The sequence below is a fragment of the Acanthochromis polyacanthus genome, chromosome 18 (genome assembly GCF_021347895.1).
Source record: "Acanthochromis polyacanthus isolate Apoly-LR-REF ecotype Palm Island chromosome 18, KAUST_Apoly_ChrSc, whole genome shotgun sequence".
In the NCBI taxonomy this organism is placed as follows: domain Eukaryota; kingdom Metazoa; phylum Chordata; class Actinopteri; family Pomacentridae; genus Acanthochromis; species Acanthochromis polyacanthus.
Genome location: NC_067130.1, coordinates 21,778,479 through 21,796,453, shown reverse-complemented (window position 1 = coordinate 21,796,453; position 17,975 = coordinate 21,778,479). Strand labels below are relative to the sequence as shown.

General features: G+C 38.8%; 1 protein-coding gene across 1 annotated transcript in view; it reads left to right on the top strand.

Moving 5' to 3' along the window:
* Positions 1-17,975, top strand: part of ttc28 (tetratricopeptide repeat domain 28) — a 244,762-nt gene that overhangs the window by 138,126 nt on the left and 88,661 nt on the right. Inside the window, 1 exon segment of the mRNA XM_051938750.1 lies at positions 10,978-11,125. Coding sequence (XP_051794710.1) covers positions 10,978-11,125 — 148 coding nt within the window.

Here is a 17,975-nt window from a genome sequence, read left to right as displayed (position 1 = left end):
GGGCGAGGAGGAGCAGGCGGGCAGGAGAGGAGGGAGGAGGAGGGAAGCAGAGGGAACAGGGGAGTTTTGGATTTATTTAGCTCTGTCTCCTTTTTACTCCGCCAAGGAATGTGACGGAGTTTTGTGACAATCAGCGTACATTTGTCTGTTAATCTGACGCAACATTCCTCAAAAACGGAATACTGGATTTTGATGAAATTTTCAGGGAAGGTCAGAAATGGCACACGGACCAAGTGATTAGATTTTGGCAGTGATGTGGCTTATAGTCTGGAGCCATGGATTTGTTAAAGATTTCTGTTTCATTGTGCACAGCGTCACTGTAACTATGACAAGTGAACACTACTTCAGCTGCCTGCTGACAATAACGTGATTGCGATTCTTCTACAAATCAACCGCTGCAGACTTACTGGGACTTACCCGTTGGAAATCATACAACTACTGAGCATCCTTGGCAAAGTATTGCACTCTTTGAGTGCTTTTCTTGTTAATCACTGTGGACTCATTTTTCACTAAAATATGAAGTCCTGCAACTCGACGGAAACAGCACAACCGTGACTAGAAGAGAGAGAACTATAAAATGTCTTCTGTGCACAATATCATAATTAGAACTAGAAAAGCAGTTGTATTATTTTGAACAGCTAAAATTTTTCAAAAATGCATGGATCCAGACTATAAGCCGCATCACTGCTAAAATCTAATCGCTTGGTCCTCGTGTCATTTCTGACCTTCCCTAAAAAAATTTCATCCAAATCTGTTCATCCGTTTTTGAGAAATGTAGCTAACAGACAGACAGACAGACAGGCAGACAGACAGACAGACAGATCAATGCTGATTGTCACATAGCTCCGCCGAGGCTCCATCTCCTTGGCAGAGTAAAAACAGAAATTTAAAATAAAAACAGAAATGAAAGTTTAATTATTTGCCACACTTGGTTTGCAAAAATTGAAAAAGCCTAGAATCAACATGTTCTACATTTTCCCAGGTGTCCATTGGTGTCACTGGTACTGGAAAAGAAAAACTAAATATAGTGTATCAGTTTAACTACTTACAATTAGATTTTTTTTCCATAGTTCTCCCCTCTCTGTTTGTGTAAGCATTTTGGTGATTTTATAAAATCAACAAAATGACAGGTTTTAGGATTCTGAACATTACGTTAAATGATGAACACTGACTAAAATAAAGAGGCTTTCAGAAAGAATTTTGTTGAGAAGCTACCGCATTTTATTTACCAACTAACTTCATACTAAGGCGCTTTTTAACAGTTCTCTGTTGTACACTTGCAGTTTTTCGAGACATATTACAGGTTATTGTTCAGCATCTTGGAGAACCCACCACAGTTCTCTTGTGGATTCAGAGTCTCTCAGCATCTTCTACCTCTTCATATAATCCCAGACTGACTCCATGATGTTGATCAGGGCTCTGTGGGGGTCAGACCATCTGCTGCAGGACTCCCTATTTTACTTGTGACTGAAGATGCTTCTTCATAACGCTGACTGAATGTTTGCGTTCTTTGTGTGAATGCATGTAATAAGTTTGTAGATTCTGCAGCAGCTATATTCACTTATTTGAATTAGGGATGTGCGGACGAGTTGTTTAATCGGTTAATTGTCGACTCATTTATTAAACGGTTAGTATTTTACTAGTCGGTTAAACGCTAGTGCGCCCCCCCCCCCCCCTTGTTTTTTTTTAATGAACAAGAAACGGTAACATCAGATAACATTACTGTCAGAAACCAAGCATAAGGAGCTTCTTAGTTAACTGCAGAACAACTCATCAAACTGATAAACCTACTGAGCAAAGCTTTGACAAGGAGTAGCAATAGTGTGTGATTCTACAGATGCTGAACAACACTTTGCATCTAAACACACATTGGTTCAGTTGTCCAGTTGTCTGTCTTGAGCATTATTGTTCAGTCTTTATTCATTTGCTGAAGAGTAAAAGATGTTGTGGTTCTTGTCTTGAAATGTTGCTTTTTGTTTAGTTACTCCGACAAGAAGCGCGGCGGAGTTCTGTGACGATCGGTGTGCATTTGTCTGTTTGTTTGTCTGTCTGTCTGTTAGCAACATTACTCAAAAACAGACCAATGAATTTGGATGAAACTTTCAAGAAAGGTCAGAAGTGACACAAGGACCAAGTGATTAGATTTTTGCCAGTGATGTGGCTTATAGTCTGGCTCCACGGATTTATTACAGATTTCATATCATTGTAGGACAGCGTCACAACATCACTGTAACTGTGACAGCAAGTGAATGCTACATCAGCTGCCTGCTGACAATCACATGATTGTGATCCTACGACACATTGACCACTGTAGACTTATTGGGACTTACCCATTAGAAATGATACAAGGAACAATTGATTACATTGTAGGGGTGTTTCCGTGTCCTATCAGTTCTTGCCGCCCACTACATATTTAGGTCATGTGATTCAGTGTCCATCCATAATGTACACATGCATAACATGCCTGTGCTCACCGCAAGGTAATTTTTTTATGAAAGACTTCATCCGTTGGAAATTATACAATGACTGAGCAGCCTTAGTGGAATACTGCGCTCTCTTAGTACTTTTCTTGTTGAAGTTGTGAACAGCGTGTAAAAACAAGGACTATTTCACGTTAAGGGTTTTTTTTTTATCGAAATGAATGCTACACTGTAAAGCTTCAGAAAGGCACATTCAGATTATAATTCTCTGATGGTTGACCACTGTGAGAGACAGTTTTGACAGTGTCATTTGATAAATTAATATGCAAGCATTCCACCTTTAAAATAGTTTGATTTCCTCCATTTAGCGATGCCCAAAGAGCTTCCCAGAGCGATCACAGAAATCAGCAGCAGAATTAGTGCTGTCCCTTTTATCGACCCCTTCACTTTAAGTGACACTGAGCTGTCAGCTCATGTTGAAGGGCCTGTCTAAGTGCTCGACTGGGACTCAGTGTGAAATACCTGCAAACCAGACAAGCCAGACACGACCACAGCAGTTAGTGAAGAGACTCTATAATCTGACAAGGTTCTTCAGAGATGCTCCAGAACACCGCTGTGAGATGGAGGGAAAAACACGAGACGGAGAGTGTGTTTATTAGAAGCGGCGGTGGGGTGTGTGTGTGTTTGTGTGTGTGTGTGTGTGCACCCTCTGTATGTGCTTAGCAGGCAGCATAGCCAGGCTGAGCTAATAGGCAGGATGTGTGTGAGCAGCAGGCTGGAGCTGGTGGAGCAGCAGACTCTTCCTGCTGTCACTTTCTGTCTGCCTCTGGCATGTTTACATCCTTGATGGAAGTAAAAAGCTCTGACACACACACCTGCACACACCCAACCTCAGCCTTATTGTGCTGCACGTCCGCTCGCACACTGAGATAATAGCCTCCATGCTTTGATTATAACTTTTCCTCCTCCGATATAATTGTCCTCATTTGATTGAAATTATCCCTTGAAGCTGCAGAATGAATGTCTAAATGTGAAACACTGCTGCAGCCAAATCAGCATGAAGGCAGCAGATTTGAGGGACAGTGCTAAGTAGAGGTAGGCAGACAGGTGGGGCGTCCATATGTCACCCAGCTACCGACGCGACTCCTCATCCCCATCCAGCCCTGCTGCTCTCCTCTCCAGCCTGGACCCGGGTCAGAGGGCAGGCTGCTGTCTCTCTCTCCTCAGCATGGGCACTTGGCATCAGTGCTGCCAGCTAAAACACAGTGGCTCTTTTACATTTTGGCCTTTATTGACCAGAATATCTGCTTTAAAATGGTTTCCTCAATGGCAAACAAGATTCTGTCTCACTTTTTATCTGGAACTTGTAATGTTGATGAAGCTCTTTGTGACTCCAGAGGGAGCCTCCAGCAGCTTTGAAAGACGTGTTATGATTTAAAAAATCATCAAAAATGCCGTCAGAAACTGTGAAAACAGAAAGAATCATTAGATTTTCAACTTTCTGATGGTCCTTGAACTGGTCACGTGATGTACGGTTCCTGGAAGATTAGTGAAATCTAAGCTTTAAATCCAGTTTTTATCAAAAATCCCTTTATTCTACATATCTCATTAAAACTACTAAACTAGACTACTCTAATCAGATTTTGAGAAAGAAAGAAAGAAAGAAAGAAAGAAAGAAAGAAAGTTTCAATTCCGGGCTTTTGAAACTTTTGTAAAATTAAGAGGAAATAAGAAATTCAACTTTGATTTTTTTATCATTTATGTCGTTCTGATTATGTCATGTTGTAGAAATGATATTTGAGTTCTGTCTACTTCTAGTCATGGTTGTGCTGTTTCCATAGGGGAGCACAACTTTATATTGCAGTGAAAAATTAGCCCACAGTGACTACTTATGGTTCAGAGAGTTCATAAATGTCCCTGAGTAATGTCACATGAGAACGATCTGAATGTGGGGAGTTAAGAGAAGTGACCCTCTGAAGCTGCTCCTCACCTCATTAGTTGATGGCACACTTACTTCTTTGTCTGTACTCTTGGTTTGAGTTGCATTGTAGATAAAGCAGGCACATGGTGCTGAGAAGGAAGAAGAATGTGTGGAATAGAAAAGACAATCCCTGTGTTGCATATTATGTACATACTGGTGCACGCCACATTGTGCCTTGAATTCTAACCCTCTTGCTCTTATACACGACCATTCAAGAGTTTGGACTCACTTAGAAATGTTCTTATTTTTGAAAGAAAAGCAGTTTTTTTCAATGAAGATACCATTAAACTAATCAGAAATACAGTGTGCCAATGTGGTAAATGATTATTCTAGCTGGAAACGGCTGATTTTTAATGGAATATCTCCATAGGGGTACAGAGGAACATTTCCAGCAACCATCACTCCTGTCTTCTAATGCTACATTGTGTTAGCTAATGGTGTTGAAAGGCTAATTGATGATTAGAAAACCCTCGTGCAGTTATGTTAGCACATGTATAAAAGTGTGAGTTTTCATGGAAAACATGAAATTGTCTGGGTGATCCCAAACTTTGTAACAGTAGTGTATCTGTCACAGTCAGTAGCAGAAAATGTGTGTGCTTTGAGACGCAGGACGACACCACTGTCATCTTTCATTGTGGCCTCTGTCATCTGTTGAATGAGCTGTCATCTGTCTGTGCTCTCAGCAACTCAAGATATAGTGATGTACAGATGATTGTGGGTCAGAATGACCTGCAAAGCATGAAGGCTTGACAACAACAACATGCAACTGAATGTAGCTGGATGTTCTGTCACTTTTAGCTTATTGTGTTTGACATTGTTCGTACAGGTACAGGATGTTTAGTCAGTGTGAACCTAGTCAAAACATTTTTAAAAGAAATGTGTATTTTTGACACACATAGAAGATTTTTTTAAGGAATTAATCAATGCAAGGAGAGGAACTTTAAAGACCTGTTTTAGCTGCTTGTACATTATCTGCAGACAAAGAAATACGGCTGTCTGCATGACTGACATTTTCCACAAATGAGTACATTTTCTCCTGTCAGAAAGTCTTGAAATCAGAATCAGAATGTCTTTATTGTCGTGGTATGAGAACAGAAAATTTGAAAGTGCAATTATTAAGGTATATAAATAAATTAAAATAAATTAAAAAAAACACATTACATGTAAGACCATCCATAGAGAAAAAATATAAAAAAGTATTTATAAAAACATTCAATGAATAGTGTGTAAATAGTGATAAATCCACATCACAGTGCCCGAGAGTTTTAAATGACACATTGAAATATCTAATTTTTATGACCAACAGTCCAGTCCAGTGAATCTGAGCCTTTTTTTTTTTTTCAAAAAATGAATTGAACAACTGCTTACTGTGGTTCTCAACATTTATTAAGGAAGTTTTCAATAGTTTTGTTTTAATAGATAACTATCAATGAACTGGTTTGGTTCTCATGTCTGTGATACTGATGACAGCCTTCTTGTTTGGCACTGACCTTGAATGATGAGGTCTCTACATGACCTTTTGTGATGTTATAATATTAAAATAGAGTCAGTTGTTTTGTTGTATAACATTTCAACATTAGAAACAACATATCTAATCTTTTCGACCTTTCCAACATTCTTCCTAAAACGCGCCTGTGTCAGAGAATATCTCCACATTTAAATTTGACTTGTGTGAGTCACTCCTAAACTTTTGACTTTTGGTTTTTAAAAAAATGCTCTATAAAGAGAGATTATTATATTATCAGCGTTGCTTTGACTAACTGAGGCTTTTTTGTGATTACTATTTGAAGGCATATGGTCCCAGCTGTAATTACCAACCATTTATCCCACTTTTGTGTTAATCAACAGTGAAATGACGCTGCAGCCGGTTCACATTCTACTCCGACCACTGGGGGTTTAATGCATTAGATTAGACTTGACCTCATCACCATTCGTTTCAATGAAGCTGTCTGAAGACGAGGTTGGGGAAAGACAGCGCGGGTGCAGAAAGTGTCAGCAGGACAGGAGCACCCATGTAATCTAATTCGTCTCCTTTTTGTCTTCATTCACTCACTGTCATGACAGATTATGCTTACAAGGAGAGAGTCAGGGCAGGATGATGAATGAGAGGAAGAAAAGGAGAAGGAATGAAGGCGAAGAGAGATGAGACAATTAAGTTACAGTGTGGTCCGCAGTGAGAGGAGAAGAAGAGTGTTTGTGGTGTCGTCTCCTCAGTCATCCTCATGAACTCAGTGTCAGGATTCATTGTCTCTATTCTGGCCGGGAAATACACGAGGGAGCTAATGAAGTGAGCACGGACTGTGTTTGTGTACGACACGGAAAGAGTGTACACAGTGTGTACATGCTCAGCCTATAAATTAATTATTAATTATTATTCAGTGAGTGTTAACAGGTTAATTAAGGAGCAACAGCTCCAAGTACATACACAACCGTTCAAAAGTTTGGGATCACCCTGACAATTTCATGTTTTTCATGAAAACTCATGCCTTTATTCATGTGCTAACATAACTGCACAAAGATTTTCTAATCATCAATTAGCCTTTCAACACCATTAGCTAACACAATGTAGCATCAGAACACAGGAGTGATGGTTGCTGGAAACTTTCTTCTCTGTACCCTTTGTAGATATTTCATTAAAAATCAGCCGTTTCCAGCTAGAATATTCATTTACCACATTAGCAATGTCTAAACTGTATTTCTGATTAGTTTAATGTTATCTTCATTGAAAAAAACTGCTTTTCTTTCAAAAATAAGAACATTTCTAAGTGACCCCAAACGTTTGAACGGTTGTGTTTGTGGATATCACTGAATATTTGTGGAGTTTTGCTTACCCATCACACCTTCTAAGGCATACAGTTAAAATGTTTTTTTTTTAACAATTAACTGTTACTTACAGAAAAAAATGCAAGTTAACCATTAACAAACTGTCAACAAATTATACATCACAAATCTGTATTTTCATAAATGGTAGTTTTTATAAACGGTATTTTGTTCTTTCACACCTTATTTGAACCTCTGTGGTATCAGTTCAATAAAGTTCTGCAAGAACTAGCAAATTGTCAGTGGTTTAATGAGTCCAGTGAGTGAATAACAGACATAAAGTACAGCCAGGCTTCATGTGTTCTTATACAGAGTATTAGCCATTGTAATGATGAAGTTTTTGTCTCCGAACATGAAACTGTTAAAAAGAAGTCATGATTTTGAAGAGAAATAATCACAGCAACATGTTTTAAGCTCTGAACAAGATAACTGTGAGCAGTTTAATGAAACACAAATACAGCAAAATTAGTTTCCGCCTATAGCAGAATAATAGAGTAGTGCAGACAGACCAAAATTGTCTGCAGCAGGAGTGTCAGACATAAAGCCCGCAGGCCAAAACGGCATGCAGGATGACTTTGAGAAGTGTAAAAACTACAGAGACGACATCAATTGCAATTTTTCAGTAAAAGTAACTGCTGTATTAAAATTGTCCACTGTACTGCCACAACTTGTATGTCTTTTTTATGTATAAATTTAGTACATTTGCAAGGCAAGGGCATAACTTAACCTTCTTTCTTTATAGTTCCCATTTTTAATTTCCACTGTGTGGTGTGTTGCTCAGGATTACTACGCAGATGTGTAAATGAATGTAAATTTAAGATAATTTCTAGGCCTTCACAAGTTGTTTTTATCATGAAGTAAAATGCTACATTGTTCAGTTCCAGATGACTGAATATTTCGTGTCTTTGTAGATACACTGATCTGTAAGTGTGTGAATGATAAACTGAGGCATAATATTGTTGAAATTGAACTTATTTTTCTTCAGAAATTTCAGGTTGCTCATTAAATGTGAACATTTTCAGAACACATTTTTTTTTTTTGCACTAAAGCAAAGGGAAACATTTGAAGTTGACGTTATTTATAGATTATTATGCTGTGATTTTACTGGTCCGGCCCACTTGACATCAAACTGGGATGAGTGTGGCCCCTGAACTAGAATGGCTTTGACACCACTGTTTTACAGAATAGAGTGACTAAGCAAAACTATTTCTTACCTTGTTTTATGACTAAATAGCAAAGCAAAATGTATTCATGTAGAAGCTTTCATTCTACGTGAAATTAGCTGTCCTCACATTAAAAACAAAGCATATATTGTGTTCATGTCTGGCAAATACATAAAGTATATGCTTGTAAAATATACATGTGAATGTATACAACCAAGTAGATGAAGCCAAATTATGAAACTGATCCACTACATAGAAAAACAAGCAGATTTTCTGTTCTTTCTGTTCTCTCTTCTGAACAGTTGTAACCTTTTAAACCCTAAAGCCCGCCAGTGGCTATTTCGACCTTTACAGTGTCCTGTTCACTGCACTGCTGGCAGACTGCAGTTAATCCTAAATGCTGCTGCGAGAGTCCTATCAAGAAAGAACAAATTTGATTGCATATATCCGATCATATCAGAGCCCTGCATTGGTTATTTTCAGAATTGTTTATAAAGGTCAGGCCGGCTCACTAGATTTGAACCTACCAGGACTCTCAGGCCTTCGGGCTCAGGTCTTGTAATTGTTCCGAGAAAAGCAGCTTTTGGTATTTTGGCTGCTGGAATACCTCACCCGACTCTACTAGAAGCGCTCCAGTATTAACCCTCTGAACCCTAAGCTGGGTATTTTTTGCTTCTGTAACATTTTACTCACTGTGGGCTCATTCTTTTAGCCATGTTAAGTCCTATAGCACAGTGAAAATGCCAAAAATAGTAGTACAAACATTAAAAATTAACAAAAAATTACAAAAACCTGCAATGAGTACATTAAGTGCAGATGTGTTACCAACACTATAATAAATGATGAATCCATATTGATACTTAACTATTTACATTTTTACAACCTATACATTTTTTTTACTACTCTGCACATCAGTTCTAAAAGATATTTCACCATGCTGAATGTATCCACTATCACTTGCTGACAGTTTGCTCCTCCATTTCTGAGCCATGTTGCATTTTTCATTTCTTTTATTGATCCAGTGTGTTTTATTTTCCTCTCAACCTATCTAAGTTGTTTCCATCCTTGTCTTCTGTCTGCTCCATGTAAACACAACCTGCAGTTCAGCCAAAGAGTTCATGATTTGCTGCAATGGCTTCTTAGTTGCAATGAGAATTTTATCATTTTTTTCAAATGTATTTCTTTTGCATAATTTGTTTATTGTTGGATTGTTTTATTTTTGGCAAATTTGTGAATGTGACATGTAGAATAATGTGATTTTGAAGAAATACCACAATTTTAAGATGAGATTTGGTTATTTTTTTCAACAGAACTGCATGTCACAGAGAATTAGTTCAAGGAGTGTTAAAAAGCTGAAAATCTGGTGATTCTTTCTGTTTTTTACTCTGGTAAATGGGGTATTTTGAGTGTTTTTTAAAAAGATAACATGCATTTCAAACCTGTCCGTGGCTCCCTTTGGAGACACAAAGCGTTTTACACAAAGCTGTGTTTTGTAAAACTTCCAGAGTTACAAAAAAAAAGTGACAGGAAAATGTTCTATTTTCCAATGAGAAAATTATTTTAAAACAGGGTTACTGGTTAGTAAAGACTGAAATGTCCAAAATCCAGTGATTTTATTTTTTTTCTTCTGTTTTTACAGTTTCTATCTCTGATTAGCTGTGTTATTGTGGGAAACTTTTAGAGAAACTGTGCCTTTCAAAGCTGCTGGATTTGAGTGTTCAGCTAGTTAAACGGTTGTATTTCTGATGCAAAAACAACAACATAATATTGGCATGGGCCACCCTGCTCTCCAAACACTGAACAACCCATACTGGTCAACTGCTTTTTTTATATTTAATCTACACCAATCATTCCAATTTTCTAAGTTTATATTGTGTGTACAATCCCTATCTGCAACATAAAAAGTTAGTGCACTATTCCATCCATCCATTATCTGTACAACACTTCATCCTCATTAGGGCCATGGGGGTCTGGAATCTATCCCAGCTGACTTAGGGTGAAGACAGGGGACACCCTGGACAGATCACCAGTCTGTCACAGGGCCACATATAGAGACAACCAATCACACTCACATTCACACTTATGAACAATATAGAATTAACAAGTGACCTAAGTATGTTTTTGGACTGTGGGAGGAAGCTAGAGAACCCAGAGAACATGTAAACTCCATACAGAAAGATCCCGGGAAGGCCGGGACATGAAACGAGGATATTCTAGCTTCAAGTCAAACGTGCTAACCACCAAGCCACTGTGCAATGTCTCCCTCTGAAATGTTTTGGAGCAGCAAAGTATAAAGAAGCGTTAAATTGAAATAGTCATATAAAGTACAAATATATGAAAATTGTCCTTAACTCATTACCTGAGTAAGTGTACTTTAACCACTGTGTCAGATTGAATTCCCTTCGGCTTTCTTCCTTCCCTGCGCAGATCCATTTAGCTCTATTGCTGCTCTATTACATAATTGTCACAGTCGCTTTTTCAAACTGTAGAGAATGAAAGCAGGAGTGGTTGAACATGTCAAAATACTGAAGATGAAAGCCTCAGCAAAAAAATATATAAAGCAACATGACAATGAGTCTTCTTCTGTCTGCAGGCTTACTTTCGTCAGGGGGTTGCCCTGCAGTACTTGGGTCGTCATGCCGATGCCCTGGCAGCGTTTGCCTCTGGCCTCGCCCAGGACCCCAAGAGTCTCCAGCTGCTCGTCGGCATGGTGGAGGCTGCCATGAAATCACCCCTCAGAGGTAAGTTCAGCTAACAACAAACCTCCTTCCTCTGCCTGTCTGTCTCTACGTTATACCAACATGTCTGCAACAGCAGGACTCAGATTCCTGCAGACACAGGCAATCAAACAAATGAACAGCATAAGCAGCAAACTACAACTTTGTTTTTGAAAGTTGCAGGGGAAGAGAGGCACTGGGGAAACTGTCAAGTTTTTTCTTTTGTTCTTTTATTTAGTAGCCGTCCTCTGGGAGCGCCATGTGAGACAGTAAAAAGACACATCAGATGATTCAGACCACACAAAGAAATAGATGCACATTTGATGTGAGAGAGAAGCAGATGAGAGGAAACAGACACTGAGAGAAAAGTGAGATGTAGAAAATGAACAAAACAAGCAAGTTAGACGGAACAAAAACAGAAACATGTACAAATTAAATTTGAATAAAGAAGATAAGACACCATCTGCATCATAACTCACATCTGCTGCTGCTCCAACCTTAGCATCGGCTGTTCTGTGTCCACTGTCAGGTGAGTTTTCCTTTTGACAATGAGCTGACAGGGCTCACATCTACTGCCAAGGAGACAGACTACAGTATTTTAATTCTTGCCATTCACTGTCCATGAAAACAGACGTGCAGTGCAGTCTGGTTACACCATTTTGCGTTTCAAGAGACAGTGCATCATGTCAGGCGCTCAGCATTTGTATAAAGTTGAAGTCTAGGCTTCTTTATCAGGCGTCCAGCAAAACTCACCAGTTGCACTGAAGTTGCATTTATATGCAGACTGTACAAACGGTACATACAGAGAGGAAAAAGAAAAACTGTGACATTTAGAATGCAGTTTCTGACTTGATTGGGATGGTGAAATCTATTTTGGATAGGATTTTCTAAAACAAAACAGAGAGTGAAATAAAACAAAAGTTGAATTTATTTAATTATTATTATTATTAGCACTTTCGCCTTGCAGCTAGACGATCCCTTCTTGGTATCTTTCTGCATGTTTGCATGTTCTCCCTGTGCATGCGTGGGTTTTCTGCAGGTACCTCCCACAGTCCAAAAACTCTAAATTGTCTGTAGGCGTGAATCCGAGTGTAATTGTTTGTCTCTATATGTAGTCCTGTGATAGACTGGTGACCGGTCAAGGGTGTCTCCTGCCTTCACCTTAAGTCAGCTGGGATAGACTCCAGCCCCCCGTAACCCTAATGAGGATTAAGCAGTGTATAGATGATGTATGGATGGATGTATCTTCCATTAACTTGCTGATAATATACAGTTTTGCACTTACTTTAATTGATCCAGTATGTTTTATTTTCTCAATCTCTCTTATTTTGGTATCCATGCTTGTATCCTCTCTGCTCTCTGAAAACACTACCTGCAGTTCAGCCCAAAGTCTTATAGATTCTGTAATTTGATGGTTGTTAATGGCTGAGTCACTAATGGTTTCTCATTTGTGCTGCATTAGTTTCTTACAAGATTTAAAAGTTCAATATGTGAGTGAGTATACTGCATGAATGTGCTTAACTTAAAAGAGACCAGAACTCTTGTTGTTCTCACTGATTCATTTTCAGATTCAAGGACTTTGCACACATGCTTGTTGTAAACAGCTGAACACTGTGAAGGGGTGTTGCTGCCATGTTTATTAGCCTGAATTAGCTTCTCGTGGAACTCGTGATGAAATATTTACGAGTTAGATTCTGGTGCGTCATTGATCTATCCGCCCTGCAGCAGTCCCCACTTTTATGTGCAGGTCGAAGATGAAGGCAAAGCGTGGACAATCAAGGATGGTTTGCAGGCTTGAATTGGCTCAGGATTATGTTTTTACCCTTCAGCACTATCAAAATGAAAGCAGCGCTTCTTGGGAATAGCCTTCTACTTGCCAAATACCTATGAACTTGCAATTTTGCATCTGTTCTTACAGCGGAGAGCAAACCTTGTTGAGTATTCACAATATTTCCCCTGGAGGTGGAGAATGTGGATCCAGATGGTAGTATCAAGCACAAGGCCAAAGTTAATCGACCAAAGAAAGTGTTTCTTCTTTTTTTTTACACATTTATAGGCAGCAAACAATAGGCATCAGGTTTGTCACAAGAATGCAGTCGATGGAACAGAAACCGCTCACTTTTAAAGAATGATGTGGCCATGTTGTGATCAGTGGCAGCAGCTATGACATGCAGTATGTAAGAGTCCTGCCTCAACTAGTGCAGAGCTTTGCTGCGGATCTGAGGCGCCACAGGAGGTTTTCTGTCATCCAGGGGCAACAACTTTCAAAACTTGATCTTCAAAGCAAACAAGCTTGCAAGTATTACTGGGAGTTGCGATACTTGAGTAAGCAGTAGGCAGGGCAACATGTTGGACCACAGAGAAGGCCCATAGACTCAACAGTGAGCACAGTAGGAAGCTGCAATGTCAACAGCATGGAGAGGGAGGCCTTCGCTGGGTTCTCTGTCAGTCCTTATGTCTTTTCTACAGGGTAATGTGTTGTGGGGAAAGTTGTTTTTTTTTTAAGTAGAGGTGATTCTTACAGAAGGATGCCTCATATTAGCCAGTGAGGCACAAAGGTTTTTATTTCACCAACATATTTACTTTAGACTACAAGTGCAAACAAGGGCGGCTGCAGTTCATCTCAAGTGCAGCTAAATATGATCTGATGTTAGCTTCAGAAAATGTGTTCTGCTGCTGATCTTGGAGTGTGTCTGTCTAAGAAAATATCAGTTCACCCCTTCTCTGCAGCTGTTTCCGTCTGATTTTATAAACACAAATATATTTAAATCTTAACCATTTTTTCATAGTAACATCACAGAACCATGATGAATGACTTAAACTGAGTCACATTTTTCGGAAATTGAAAAACTATTATTTAATTAAAAGCATTTGTTGGCTTAATTTTCAAGGTGAGGTTTGTTTTTTCTTGCGTTCTGTATCCCAAAAAGCTACCAGTGTTTTTGAGAAGTATGTAATTTAGAAAAATCACCCAATTTAAAGCAGTTATGAAAGCAAAATGCTCTGTTTTAAATCTTTTCAATGACCTTTGAACGAATCATGTGACGTGGTTCTGCTGGGAAAAATCAAATCTATGCTTGAAATTGTGATGTTTCATCAAAATCACTTTATTCTACATATCTCATTTAAAAATTTAACTAAAATAAAAAGTTTGGAAACATGAGGAAAAATGTGAAAAGAGCAAAGAAAACACCAAGAAACTGTTTGGGATTCAGAGGGTTAAATGAAATTCAATAGTGCCCCTTAAAACCAGACTTAAATACTTTGTTTGTTCGACCATCACAGTGAAAACATAGTGCAGAACACCCCTACAGATGGCAGAAAATGTAAGAAAATTAGTTGTGAGTAGGCTCTTTACAGAATATGGAACTACTTTTGCTGTGCTGGTGGTATCTTGAAGCGTTTACCTACATTTGAATTGTGAGGTTTTGGGCTTTCAAACACAGTATTATTTATCAAATATGATCAGATCACAATGAGCAGATCCATGTATCCATTATCTGTATACCACCTAATCCTCATTAGGGTCGCAGGGGGCTGGAATCTATTACAGCTGACTTAGGGTGAAAGAAGGGGACACCCTGGACAGGTTGTCCAGTCTATCACAGGCTTGCATATACAGTAGAGACAAACAATTACATTAACACCTACGGACAATTTAGAGTTACCAATCAATGTGAGCATGTTTTTGGACTGTGGAAGGAAGTGAGAGTACCCGGAGAAAACCCACACATGCACAGGGACAACATGCACACTCCATACAGAAAGATCTCGGGAAGGCCGGGACATCAACAGGGGATCTTCTAGATGCAAGGTGGAAGTGCTAACCACCAAGCCACTGGATGCCAGAATAGGTAGATGCCACTCAAAATTCATCTACAAAATTGTCACTCAACCCAGTGAGTGCTAACAGGCTAATGAAGGAACAACAGTTGCAAGTGCCTACACTACCGTTCAAAAGTTTTGGGTCCCCCAGACAGTTTTATGTTTTCCATGAATACTCTAACTAACACTAACATAACTGCACAAGGGTTTTCTAATCATCAACTAGTCTTTCAACACCATTAGCTAACACAATGTAGCATTAGAATACAGAAGTGATGGTTGCTGGAAATGTTCCTCTATGTCGATATTTCATTAAAAATATTCTGGTTTCCAGCTAGAATAGTCATTTACCACATTAGCGATGTCTAGACTGGATTTCTGATTTATTTAACGTTATCCTCATTAAAAAATAAACCTTTCTTTCAAACTAAAGACATTTCTAAGGGACCCCAAACTTTTGAACAGTAGTGTATATCTAATTTTTAATTCAATGCATATAGTCTATGAGATGCTACACATGTTGAGAGCTGTATTTGTTTGATAAAGACATTTATTTTGGGCAATGAGGAACTTGTTTCAACAAAATAGTAGATGTGGGTGTGCACACACTGCAGAGAGGGTTAAATAACCTGATGCTGTCAGCTCAACAAAAAGATTAGTGAACAGTATAGTTAAGACAAATCACATTTTACTATAAAAATATTTCAAATGTCTCTCCCTATAAAACAGAGTCACACATTTTCTACCTGCTTTTCTCAGACATTACATTTCACATACAGTTGTGATCAGTCAGCAGTGATAAATCAGGTGCAGTAGCTATTTTTGGTTGTGTTTATTCTGCAACTCTGAACAGGAACGTCTTCATCATAGTAAGACAAGCACATAAAGTCATGAAGTCTGAAGTGAATTACACAGCAATGTATTTTTAAAGTTTGGAACAAAAGCTGAAATTGGTCAGACCGAACAACCTCAGAGTCAGACTGCATTTAATTCCTTGTTAATGCAGCTCTTTATTTGTAACAGTCAATGTCTTATTAATTCTTTTTATTATTATATAATTTATATATTGTTATTCTTATATGTATATGCATGAAACAAGAGATAAAAAATTAAACACTTCTGCTTTTCTGCCATTTTCCATGTACACAGCCAACGGTACAGCCCTGTAGTAAAAAGACAAATAACCTCAAATAATGCACTGTAGTCTAATTGGTGAGCTGGAGTTGCTTCTATGTAAAGCAGCTGCTGGATTATCTCCACCTACACTCTGCTTTTTAGATAGCACAGCATGCAGCACTTCACACAGTTTAACTACAGGATCATCACCCTCAGCTGAACTGGTGGAAGAACTAAGACTGTGTACCACAGCAGAGACAGAAAAGGAGTTTGATTTTAGATTTGATGTATGCACTAACACAGAGACATTGTGTGCTCACCACAAGCTGCAGTACCTGTTTTTGTACATGAATGTTTTGAGTGTAACTGAACCATGTCATTTCCATTAAAGGTGGCGTCAGTGATTCTGATTCAATACATTTTATTATATTTACGCTACCAGTCAAAAGTTTGGGCACACCTTCTCATGAACAACTGGACACTCTTGGCATTCTCTCAATGAGCTTCATGAGGTCGTACTTTGTAGAAAGTCTGTACACCAAATCTTAACTTAGCCTTTTGAACATGTTGTGAAACACCAGCAACATGGATTCTACTTTCAGGGTCCAGGAGCCAACAAGGCTAATCATTTAGCAACCAGACGAGCTGGTAGTGTAATGTAGCAAATTCAAAGTCGTAACAAAGTAACGAGGTTATTTGGACTTATTCCTCAAACATGATAAAATTACTAAGAGAAACTTCATACATAAATATTTCTTTTGAAAGTAGCTAGTGCCAGACTTCTCAATACATGCTGTTTTATACGATTTCTCATTTTACACTGGAGGTGGAGGGTGCAAAGTCAGCCTGACATGCTAAAGTATTTGACTTTAACTGGTTATTCCAATCAAAAGATTTGAGTGTAAATCAGAAACACAGCAGCAGAGGTGGTGAAATCCAGAGGTCACATTTCTGTTCTCTCTGTTCTACATCACTGAAACCCCCTCTGGATCCAACATTAACACTAATTCTCCTTGCAATCATCCATAGATTACCGACACCATGAACTTGGGTTTCCTAGAACTAGGAGTGTTGCATTTTGGAGAGAGAGGGAATATTATTGGCTTATATACTAAAATACTGTAAACTTTCAGTGTTTGTTCTATCAAATCATAATGATAAATTCTGGTTTTGCCCTCCTCCTTGTGCTGTTTCAATTTGTCCAGCTGTCAAGTACCAGATGAGAGAACATCTGTAATGATACAAATGTTAATATGCTTCTCAAAATTCTTCTTCACCTGTTGCACTGCAGTTATGAGTAATGAGCCTAATGAGAACCAGCCCCAAGCTTTGTCAGTATTTTGTGCGTGTCCATCGATCAGCCACAACAGGTGAAGTGAAGAACATGCTGATCATTGATGCCAATGAGGAGTTAAGGCCTGCCTGGAGAAGAGCTACAGTAACACAAATCGCTGAACACCTCAATGCTGCTGTAATAGAACACATAGACATGTCACGTGAACATCAGAACTGGATCATTATGCAATGGAAGAAATTAGCCTACTGTGATGACTTTCTTTTCCATTGTGTGGATGGCCTTGTGTATTATTTACTTGGAAAAGAGATGGTAGTAGGAAGGGAAGATGGCAAGCCGGTGGAGCCAGCATGATGCTCTGATCAGTGTTTTGTTAGGAAACTCTGGGTTCTGCGCTCATATAGATGTTATTTTGAGCCTAATGTAAGCATTGCCACAGACCATAAACACTTCTTAATGGTAGCCATTTTCCCTGATCCCCAGAATGTTCCCTGCCCCACTGCAAACATTGTTCAGGAATGGATTTAGGAACATGACAAGAGCTCAAGGTGTTGACTTGGCCTCCAAATTCCCCAGGTCTAAATCTGATCAAGTATCTGTGGGCTATTTTTATGAATGAATTATACATGAATTATAGAA